This window comes from Mastomys coucha, unplaced genomic scaffold (genome assembly GCF_008632895.1).
Source record: "Mastomys coucha isolate ucsf_1 unplaced genomic scaffold, UCSF_Mcou_1 pScaffold6, whole genome shotgun sequence".
Taxonomy (NCBI): Eukaryota; Metazoa; Chordata; class Mammalia; order Rodentia; family Muridae; genus Mastomys; species Mastomys coucha.
Window position 1 is genome coordinate 69,808,603 of NW_022196912.1, and position 11,258 is coordinate 69,819,860.

The 11,258-nt window shown below is 41.4% G+C and overlaps 1 protein-coding gene across 1 annotated transcript in view; it reads right to left on the reverse strand.

Moving 5' to 3' along the window:
- Baz1a (bromodomain adjacent to zinc finger domain 1A) overlaps nucleotides 1-11,258 on the reverse strand; it is an 88,735-nt gene that overhangs the window by 17,369 nt on the left and 60,108 nt on the right. Inside the window, exons 13-18 of the mRNA XM_031357717.1 lie at nucleotides 11,163-11,253; nucleotides 10,866-10,973; nucleotides 8,158-8,282; nucleotides 6,121-6,720; nucleotides 2,609-2,772; nucleotides 1,123-1,274 (exon numbers count right to left, since the gene is read on the reverse strand). Coding sequence (XP_031213577.1) covers nucleotides 1,123-1,274; nucleotides 2,609-2,772; nucleotides 6,121-6,720; nucleotides 8,158-8,282; nucleotides 10,866-10,973; nucleotides 11,163-11,253 — 1,240 coding nt within the window. The remainder of the gene's footprint in view (nucleotides 1-1,122; nucleotides 1,275-2,608; nucleotides 2,773-6,120; nucleotides 6,721-8,157; nucleotides 8,283-10,865; nucleotides 10,974-11,162; nucleotides 11,254-11,258) is intronic.

Below are 11,258 nucleotides of genomic sequence, written 5' to 3' on the forward strand. Positions count from 1 at the left end.
GTAAGAACCTTAAATGCCCCCCTTCTGAGATATCAGCCTCCAGACTTACAGCTCCAGTGTAAAACTATCACTTAGTGCTTTCACATGATCTTCCCCATAGAAAACTTCTTATAGTACTTTCTTCTATATAGATCTAGTCCTCCTGCCTCTTTCTTCAAGTTTGGGGATTCCTGGTGTGCACCTCCTACTCTGGCTCTCTAGCACATCCTTTACTGTCTGTCATCCATGTTCTTCCATGGATTCTATAGATTACAGTTTCATGTCTTTCCAATGTTCTCTTCTAGAGAAACTGCTTAGAAGTGTGTGTCAGCCGCAGTGACCTCCCTGAGGCAGAAGTATGTGCTCTAAAGAGCTATTTCTTAGTTGCATCAGTATAAATGAAGCAGTAACAGAGGAGAAAGTAGAAAAAAATGACCTCAATGGAGAGATTTATTAAAGATCTCAAGAAAACCTAGCACCTCAGCTATGCTAGCAAGTGTTCCACGACTGGGCCATGTGCTAGCCCACCTCAGAATTTATTCATTTATTTAGTAAGTTTGTGTATGTTGCATGAGTGGGTTCTTATATACCATAGCACACATGTAAAAGTCAGAGGATAAATTTTGATAGTCACTTCTCTCCTTCCACCATGTTGAAACAGGATCCCTCTTGTTTTCTGCCCTGCTGTGTACTCCAGGCAGGCTGGCCCATAAGTTTCTGCACCCATTTCTGTCTCCACATAGGAGGATTGAGTTTGCAGACACATGGCACGGTTATTTTTAAATGGGTTCTGGGGTACAAACTTAGGTTCTCAGGTGCATACTGCAGACAAGCCTTTTTGCCCAAGGTGCAAACAAGAGGACCACAGTTCAGACCCCAGCACACACAGCACAAGGCAGACATGGTGGTGTAAGACAGGCAGGTACCTGCAGCTCACTGGCCAGCTAGCCTGGCTGAATTCGTGAACTTCAAGCTCAGAAGAGCCTCAGTGAAGGATGAGAGATACTGACTTCTGTTTTCCACACACATGTACACTGTCCCCAAATAATATAATGAATGAAATTCAGCACACTTTCTAAAGAACCCAAACAAAAGAAGCCAAAAATTAAGCCAGGACTGGCGACCAGTTCAGAAGCCATTTACCTGTCTCTTACTATGACCCTTGCTTGTTCAATTTCCATCTCCTCCATGTCTTCATTCACAGCTTTAATCACTCCATTTTCCTTGCTTTCCTCACTTAACAGTTCATATCGTCCATTCTCCAGGGCTGATCTCCAGACCTGTCGATCTGTCACCTGTCATGAAACCCAGAGTTACTAACCCTGAAATATGAGACTACATTACTCTTTTTTTTTTTTTAGATTTATTTATTTATTATATGTAAGTACACTGTATCTGTCTTCAGATGTACCAGAAGAGGGCATCAGATCTCATTTCAGGTGGTTGTGAGCCACCATGTGGTTGCTGGGATTTGAACTCATGACCTTCAGAAGAGCAGTCAATGCTCTTCCCCACTGAGCCATCTCACCAGCCCGACTACATTACTCTTAAGAGGTATGTACTTCATTCATGTACATTCTAGAATGGGGAATCATAAAAACATAAAAAAAAAAAAAATAAGGTTACTGGACCCAGGAGGCGGAGGCAGAAGGACTGGCAGGCAAGCCAGGGTTATATAGAGAATTTGCTCAAAGTCTACTCAAAGTCCAAAACATGAAAATAAAATAAAGTTACTCAATGATGCAATGCAATTTATATAATATGTAGCTAAAAAGCTTTAGTACTTTAGTCTATTTTTAAAAACCACATTTGTGTGTGTGTGTGTGTGTGTGTGTGTGTGTGTGTGTGTGTTACTATGTAGCCCAAGCTGGTTTTGTCCTCATGGTGATCTTCCTGTTTTAACCTCTAAAGTGCTGGGATTACAGAAGTGTGAGCTACTATGCACTACTTTTATAATCAAATTTTTGTTTTGTTATTGAAACAAGCTTCATGTAGCCCAGGTTGCCCTCAAATTCACAGAGGTTCAGTTGCATCAGCCTCCTGAGTGCTGGGATTGGAAGCATTATGCCACCATGCCCAGCTCTAAAAACAGTTGTTAAAAATTTAAATTAAATTTTATGTGTATGAGTGTTTCATCTCCATATAAGTCTATGTACCACTTAAGTGTCTGATTCCCATGGTAGCCAGAGTGTGTCAGCTTGGGACTGGAGTTATAGAGTTCACTAATTGAAGCTGGGTCCTCTGGAAGAGAAGCCAATGCTCTTACACACTCAGCCATCTCCAGCTCCTTTATAAATTATTTCAGGTGGCTACAGTATAAATGACAAATGATGCTGAAAGGCAAGAATATAACATACATAACAGGCATGATGGTGCAAGCCTGTGAATCCATCACTAAGCCAGGAAGTTCCAGTCAATTAGAGCTTGTGTAAATTCATGTCTCAAAGATAAAGAAATCAACAGCTGGAGATGTACTTTACTGGAGTAATTGTCTAGTATGTATGGGGGACCAGACAACCAACAACACTAAGCAGAGAAGGCAGGAGCTGGTTAGGGAAGATGAAAATATAAAACATTTAGAAATATTCACATATAGCAACTAAGATATAAATAAACATAAGGGACAAACCTTGATGGCTCCTAGTGTCCCTTGATAGATTCTATCCTCAATATCCAAGAGAAAGTCTCTGAGCCTCAGCTCAAGCTGCCTCTCTGCAGATATCTGTGATGTGTCACATGCACCAGAAGATCGTCCCCGAGAAGAAGCAGGCTTGATATCGGCCTGAGGTTTGTCTGAAATAACCATCAAATATCTTTATTAAGATTTTCTCCATAAAAAAAAAACAAAACCAACATAATTTTGAGATAATTTATATGAAATAGCCATAAATTCTTAGTAGTTACAAACATTAAAACATGACATGACATGATTTTGAGTAAATCCTCAATAGCTGTCATGTGGTAAAGGTTTTTGTCTTAGCGTTTCTGTTGCTGTGATAGACAACCATGGCCAACAGCAACCTGGGAAGGAAGAGGTTTATTTTAGCTTACAACTCTCAAGTCACATCTATCATTGAAGGAAGTCAGGGTAGGAACTCATGGAAGGAACCCAGAGGGAGTCAGGAGCTGAAGCAGAGAATGCTTGTTGGCTTGCGCCTTGTGATTTGCTTAACCTGCTCTTATACCCTCATGGCCACCAGCCCAGGTGTGGTCCAGCCTGCCCAGGCCAGCCTCCAGTGAGATGGGTCCTCCCACATCAATCATCAGTCAAGAAGCCCCACTTCCTTACAGACTAACCCCACGGAAGCATTTTCTCATTAAGAGTCTTTCTTGCTTGTGCCAACGTGACATAAAACTAATCACCAGTCTTATATCCAGAACACACAAAGAACTCTTACAGTTCCATAAAACACAAATCACCCCTTTATAAAACAGGCAAAAGATGTGTCTGGGCATTTCTTTAAGGAGGGTTTACTGGTGGGTCCTCTCCAGGGCTTCCCTCTCCTTCAGAAGTACAGAAACTAGAACCTTCATGACCATGGGTAGAAAGTAAACGGGAAACCAACTAGCAGCTCCCCGAGTACTAAAGTTATTACAAGACAAAGTAATTTTACCCAGAGGTATATACTTAACAAATGAGAACTACTGATCCAAAAACTTATATGCAAATATTTATTGCATTCCTAAAATAGTCAAAAGGTGGAAATCAATCAAACATCTATTCAGAAATGAATAAATAAAATGTAGTATATGTACAAAGTAGAAGATTATTTGGCCACAAAAACCAATAAAGTTTTGAGAACATTAGAAGCATTATTCTTATGATGCTAGCCACAAAAAATGATATGATTCCATAAGAACCTGTCTAAAAAAACCAAACTCAGACCAATCTAAACCAAACCACCCCCACCCCCCAAAAAAAGAAAACCTAGAAAAAGGAATATCAAGAGAACCTTAACAGACCCTGAAAGATTTGTGGGTTGTCCAAAGTTAGAGACATGTATGTGTGGTCCCACACTGCACTGAATATGCAAACTTCCAGCTGCCTGTCTTGTCGCCACCTTCATCTCACTGTAGGAGTGGCGGTACAGATTCACACCACCTCAGCTGGCTTTTTATATGGGTTCAGGGAACTGATCCCAGGTCATCAGGCTTATGAGGTAAGTACTTTAAGCCTGCTGAGCTAATTCCCTGGCCCACAATGATTCTTGTTAGAAGCAACAAAAATGTTTTAAGATATACTATGGGGGTGATTGTCCATTTGTGAATATATTGAATTGTATACTTTCAATTGGCGAGTGTTTGATCTGTTGAAAATATATAAAAATGGTCTAAACTTAAGGCCCACCCCAGGAGGCAGAGTCCATGCCAGATAGGAAGTGGAGGCTAGATGGCTCAGAGATGTAGGCTCAGAGAACCAAACATCACCCTAGGAGGCAGAGCCATGCCAGATAGGAACTGGAGGCTAGATGGCTCAGAGAAGAGATCCAAACATGTCTGTCCTGCCAAAATCAATGGAATGACTCCTAATGATATTTCACTATACTCAGAGATCAGCACCTAGCCTATCACCATCAGAAAGGCTTCTTTGGGCAGAGTGACAGGTGTCTTTAATCCTAGGGCTCGGGAAGGCAGGGGAATCTCTATGAGTTCAAAGCCAGCAATCTCCAGGTCAGTCAGAACTGTCACACAGAGAAACCTTGTCTTAAACAACAACAAAAAAAAGGACCAAAAGAAAGGTCTCCTCTGGTAGCTGATGGGAGCAGATGCAGAGATCTGCAGGCAAACATTAGGTAGAGTCTGGGGAACCCTGAGGAAAGAGGGAAAAGAATTATAGGAACCAGAGGGGTTGAGGACACCAGGAGAACATGGCCCATGGAATCAAGCAAACAGAGTTCATGGGGCTCACAGAGACTGAAGCAACAATCATGGAGACTGAGTGGTCTCTGCTAGGTCTTCTCTATATATGTTGTGGTTGTTTAGCTTGGAGTTTTTTGTGGGACTCCAAACAGAGGGAACAGGGGTGTCTCTGACTCTTTTGCCTGCTCTTGGGGCCCTTTTCTTCCTACTGGATTGCCTCATCCAGCCTTGATACGAAGGTTTGTGCCTAGTCTTATATTGCAACTTCATATGCTATGTTTGGTTGATATCCCCGGAGGTCTGCTCTTTTATGAAGAGAAACTGAGGAGGAATGGATCTGGGGGAGAGGAGAGGAAGGAAAAAGAGAGAGGAGTAGAGGGAGGGGAAACTGTGGTCAGGATGTATTGTAAGAGAGTATAATAAATAAAAAGAAACAAACACAAAGGAAAATATATAAAGTGTGATACAGCCCCCAATGTTCTCCATGACTCTCACTGCTGAAACTCACACCATGAGATGCTTTTCTTTCTCCTATCTGCCATCAGTGAGTCAGCCTCTCATAGAAAGTACTGCAACCTGATCTGCTCTGGCAGCCACTCCACCTCCAGAGACCATTCATGCTTCTGGCTGGGACTCAGTCAAAACATTAATCCCACTCCCAGTATGTTCAAAACTGCTGGGTCTTGAGCACTGAAGTATATATAGTAAAGGATACCCTGGGAGTGTCTTGTGAGAGTCTCTAGACTTTAGTGATATGTATGACAGTGGCCAGTAGCAGGGGTATAAGAACCACCTCGTGGTGGCATCATCTAAGCAGATTGGTCCCACGTGGAATACAAGGGGGAGGGGTGAAGTCAGCTGAGTCAGGTCTTCTGCTTCTAAGCAAGACCACCCTCAAGTTATTCCATGCAGATACTTTGTCACAATAACACAAAGCTGAGTGACACAAGGAGTCAGTCCACTATCAGAGAAGACTGCTCACACAAACAACCCAGAGGCATTCTGAGACCCTCCTCAGTATGAAGAAAAAAATATATGACTATCTAATTTGCAAACTAAGAACAGGTCAGAATGAAAGCTAACATATTTTAACATATGTATAACAACATAGGTTTAAACATAGGTTTAATCCAGGAATTGTGGCACATCCCTTTAATCCCAGCACTTAGGAGGCAGACAGATCTTTCTGAGTGCAAGATCAGCCTGTTCTATAGTGAATTCCAGGACAGCCACGGATATGTAGACACAGTAATTCAAAAAACAGAACAAGTAAACATTTACCTGAAAAATGGAATTTCTCTTCAGAAAAGTGGGCAAGCTGTGCACATATTCTGCTCTTCTCCTGTAGCAAGGTCTCTTTTAAGGCACTTTCTCTGTGTCCTCTGGAGTTGAGAGCTTCGATGAGCTGGTCTAGCTGTTCACAAGAACTGTAAAAGCACCACCGATTTGGCTTATGCACTGGTTTTGGCAGCAGCACAGAATCACTGAATGGACCTTGGTTGAGGCTAGAGGTAGATTCAGACATGAAGGACTCTTCAGTTTTAATAGATACCTGAGGATCGTGAGGCTGTGCATTATTGTGAAATGATGAAGGCCTAGGTAACAACATGTCTTCAGTAAGACCTGAATAATCTTCTTCTATAAACAGACCAGGAATAGAAGGGAAGATCCAGTACCGCCTGTACAAGCGGTCGCGCCCCAGAGGGAAGATGTTAGTACAGGCGATGGCACTCTGGATCTTGTCTAGGAGTTCTCTCTCTTTCTGTTGGTGCTCCTGTCTCAAAGTTTCCTCTGCATCGGCAGTCAGAGGCTCCTGCTTTATACAGTAGTTCATCTCTTCTTGCTTTATACATTGTTTAACTGCAGTTTGTCCCACTTTCCCTGCATTGAAATAAAATATATCATTATTGCTATTTTATTTATTTATTTTATTTCTTTGTTTTTTTGTTGCTATTGTTTGAGATAGGGACCCCATTATGTAGTAGATTCAGATGCCCTGGACCCCACAGAGATTCACCTGGCTTTACCTCTGCCATCATATCCAGCCTTATTATATTTTAATTTTCACTAAAGAAATATAAGACACACCAGGTGGTGATGGTGCACACCTTTAACCCTAGCAAGAGACAGGCAAATCTCTGCATCTCTGTTCTACCAAGTGAGTTCTAGGACAGGGAGGGCTACACAGAGAAACCCTGTCTCAAAAAATAAAAACAAAACAACAAAAGCAATAAGTATGAGACACAAAGCTAACCTTGATTTACTGTGTTACAAACAATAAAGAGTAAAAACTAGAAAAAAACAGACTCAATAAAATTTGCTAGGGGCTGAAGAGATGGCTCAGCAGATAAGAGCACAGAGCACTGCTGCTCTTCCAGAAGACCTGGCTTCAATTCCCAGCACCACATGGAGTTCACAGCAACTTCAGTTCCAGGGCATCTGGCACCTTCATATATTCATGCACACAGTCAAGACACCAATGCACATAAAATAAAAAAAAATCTTAGAAAACAAAACAAAAAACCTGCTAATTAAAATTTGAAGTTACTTAAGAGGCAGAGGCAAGTAAGACATAGTCTACATAGTGTGCTCCAAGCCAGCCAGGGCTACAAATTGAGTCCCTGTCTCAAACTGTCTCCCCTCCCCCACACTGCAGTTGAAGTTAGGAGACACTGATCTATGATAGGCATAGTGGGGATCTATAGTCCTAGCACTTGGGAGGTAGAGGCAGGAGGATTAGAACTTCATGGCCATTCTTGGCTATATTATAAATTTAATGTTCAAGGCCAGGCTATGCTATATGAAATCTTGTTTCAAATACACTGGAACAAGGAAAGAAGGGGGAGGAGAACATGAAAAGGATTCATGAAAAGGAATATTGCTCTCTTCAATGACTTGTGAATAAAGAACTTTAGTATATATACTATCTCTGCTGTGGAATCACTTGTCTATAATCCTTTAGGAGGACCTTCAAGTCTGAAGCCAGCCTCAGCTACAAAGAAAATTCCAGGCAAGAATGGGCGATGTAGTTAGGGCCTGTCTTCATGTACTACAAAACAAAACAATCCCATAAGTATAGTAATGTTTTTCATAACATCATCTCATAACAAGGTGGTCACTGTCTTTACAACTCATCAAGGCAGATGTTTAAGACACCATACAGACAGACATGGTGGCATATACCTATAATTGCATTACTGGGGGGTAAAGGCAGGAGGATCAGGTGTTCAAGGTCAGTTCTAGCTGACTTGAATAGAGTTGAATGAAGACTCTACCATGAAACAGAAACAATCCTGCTATGAGTGAGCTGATAGATACCTCTTCTGCTCCTTTTATGTGATCCTGGGTCATCTTCATCTTCAGTAACCATATCAGGATCCAGATCTTTCCTCTCTATTTCTTTGCTCTCAGTACTAGTATCAAAATCTTCCCGTTCTTCTTCCCTGAAAGGAGAAGGAATGAACTAAAAATTTCAAGAAAGTGTAAGTAAGAAGAGATCCAAGGTATAGGCGAGGAAAAAAGGCAGGGTTAAAACCATGCTTGGCCCTACAAGCAATGAAGAAAATGGGGGGTTTACACTTACTCATTTTACATGTATGTGTGTTTTGCCTGCATGTATATGGGTGAACAATCTATGCTCCTGGTGCCTGTGGAGACCAGAAAAGTAGGTTCCCCTTGGAACTGGAGTAAGTCACCAAGGGGCTTCAGGGAACCAAACCTGGGTCCTCTCTGCAAGAGCAACCAGTGCTCTTCACTGCTGAGGCAGCTCTGTGAAGGGAAGCTTAGAGAAGGGCAGATGGGTACAAACTGTGCTTGCTACATTGAAGGTGAGAATGTGAATGGTGCAGAGAAGCTGCTCTCCACGGTCAGGGGGCTGGCTACCTGCTGATAACAGCTCAGAGTAGGGAGAGATAGGGAGACAAACACTAAGGGAAAAAAGCAGTCGTGCTTCAGATACAGTAAGTGGGTGGGACGAACATAATCTGTTATTCCATTATGTTGTTCAAATTTAAACTAAAATTATATGAACTTCAGAGGGAATTCTATCACTTAACCTGGGTGTAGCAGTGCATGCCAGTAATTCCAGTACACCAGAGGCTGAGGCTTTGAGTTTAAGGTCAGCCTGGGCCTCACAGGAGGTATCAGGCCAGTCAGGGTAAACTGTAAACCTCACAGACAATAAAATATATATGCTATCATTTTTGTTTCTACATCCAAAGTGAAGTTTTGCAGGCTCATGTTTTTATTCACTGAGGAAACGGGGAAATGGCATACGAGGGCAGTGAGATAGGTGGAAAAAATAAAAAAGAGTTGGCAAGGTGGCTCAGGGGAAATGTGCTTGCTATGTAAGCACAATGAGCAGAGTTGGAGCCCCAAGCCCCAGGATCCATGTAAAGGTGAAAGGAGAAGAAAAACTCCACTCCCCTTCCTTCCTTCACAACAACAACAACAACATTTCAAATATGGAAAAGTCAGTTGTGTTGATATATGCCTGTAATTCTAGCACTTGGCAAAGTTGAAGCAGGAATTTCAGGTGGTGATGGGTTCATGAAAGATAGGGAAAAGTAGATATTTAGTCTATGTTTATTTTTATAACTTATTTGTTTGTTCAGACAGTAAGAGCCTAAAACCTGGTACAAAAAATAAAAAACAACAATCTATATACTATGAACATCATGTCTTTAATCTGAGCACTTGGTAGGCAGAGAGAGGCAGATCTCTCTGAGTTCAAGGGTAGCCTGGTCTATATATTGAGTTCTAGGACAGCTAGGGCTATATAGAAAGATCCAGTTTTAAAAAAACCTAAATAAGCAAGTAAGTAAGTAAGTAAATAATTAAATCTCTTTTTATAAAAAAGAAAATCACCATTTCAAAACATACAATTTGGTGATGTTTCTAGCATATTCACGAGATTGCCTGTAGTGGTTTGAATGAGAATGGCCCAAAGGCTCATATATTTGACTATTCAGGAAAAGATTAGGAGGTAGGTGTGCCCTGTGAGAGGAGGTGTGTCATTGGGGGTGGGCTTTGAGGTTTCAAAAGACCAGCCAGACGGTTTTTTTCTCTATAGGGATGCAGAAGACATTTATCTGTTTATACTTTTCATTAATTGATGAACATTTAGTTTGCTACTTTTTAAAATTTACCATTTACTATTAGGAATAATACTAAGCCAGGTGGACTTATATGTACCTACAATTGTAACACTTGGGAAGTAGAGGAAGGAAGATTTATGTTCGAGGCTATTTGAAAAGGATGGCAGAAGTCAATCTTCCAATTTAACCATATTCCTCTGGAAGGCCCAGAAGCACTAGGAAACAGTATGCCTATGCTGGTGGCAGGTGTAGAGGGGAGAAGGGAATTAACTATGTAGGTTAAAAATAACCCATTGATGTGGGCATGGAAGCACACACCTTTAATTCTGGCAGGGGGTGTCTCTGAGTTTGGGGTCAGCATTATCTACAAAATGAGTTCCAGGACAGCTAGGCCTACACAGAGAAACTTAGTCTCGGGGATGGGGGAGGACACAAAACCCATTGAAAGCTTTGTAGGAAGTTACCATTTACAACATGAATTTTAAGAGACAAGTGATATTCCTAAAAAGTAAAACATGTATAATTGATTAAGAGTCTATACATAAATTTCATAGGCTTTTAAATATAGTCATAGAGAATTAAGTTTTTAAACTCTGAAAGTACTTTATAGTTTCAGGTGTCTGGCTTTTATTCTTGATCTTTATGTGTAATGAGGTGATGTTTTCTATCTTTTTTTTTTAAATATTTATTTATTACATGTAAGTACACTGTAGCTGTCTTTAGACGTACCAGATAAGGGCGTCAGATCTCATTATGGGTGGTTGTGAGCCACCATGTGGTTGCTGGGATTTGAACTCATGACCTTCCGAAGAGCAATCGGTGCTCTTCCCCACTGAGCCATCTCACCAGCCCGATGTTTTCTATCTTAAAATCTCTTGGTCTATGAGGTGAGTACATAAAGCCACATGGGGAAGGAGATTCAAACCATACCCTAGATCTGTAGCTGAATTTCTCTGCTCGTCCTCCTTCAGTTTTTCTTGTTTCTCTTTCATTTTCTGTTCTTGTTCCTTAAGTTTTTCTTCCTTCCTTCTACGTATTCTGAAAGTCAAATAAAAGTCCATGTGACACACAGATTCTTTTTACTGAGCATCTTACCTTTAGTGAGCTACAGACAGTATGCAGAATGCTGTTACAAGCCACGCTAGGGAAACTCACCCTGCACTCTTTAGAAACAGCTGGTGCTGTGGCCAAGATGCTGTGGAGAGTGAGAGAGTGAGCGATACTTACCGAGCAGCTGTGGCTTCTCTCTCTTTCCGGTGCTGTTCTGCTTTGAGCTCTCGGAACTCCTGCTTGGCTTGTCGTAATACATCGACATAATCTTCA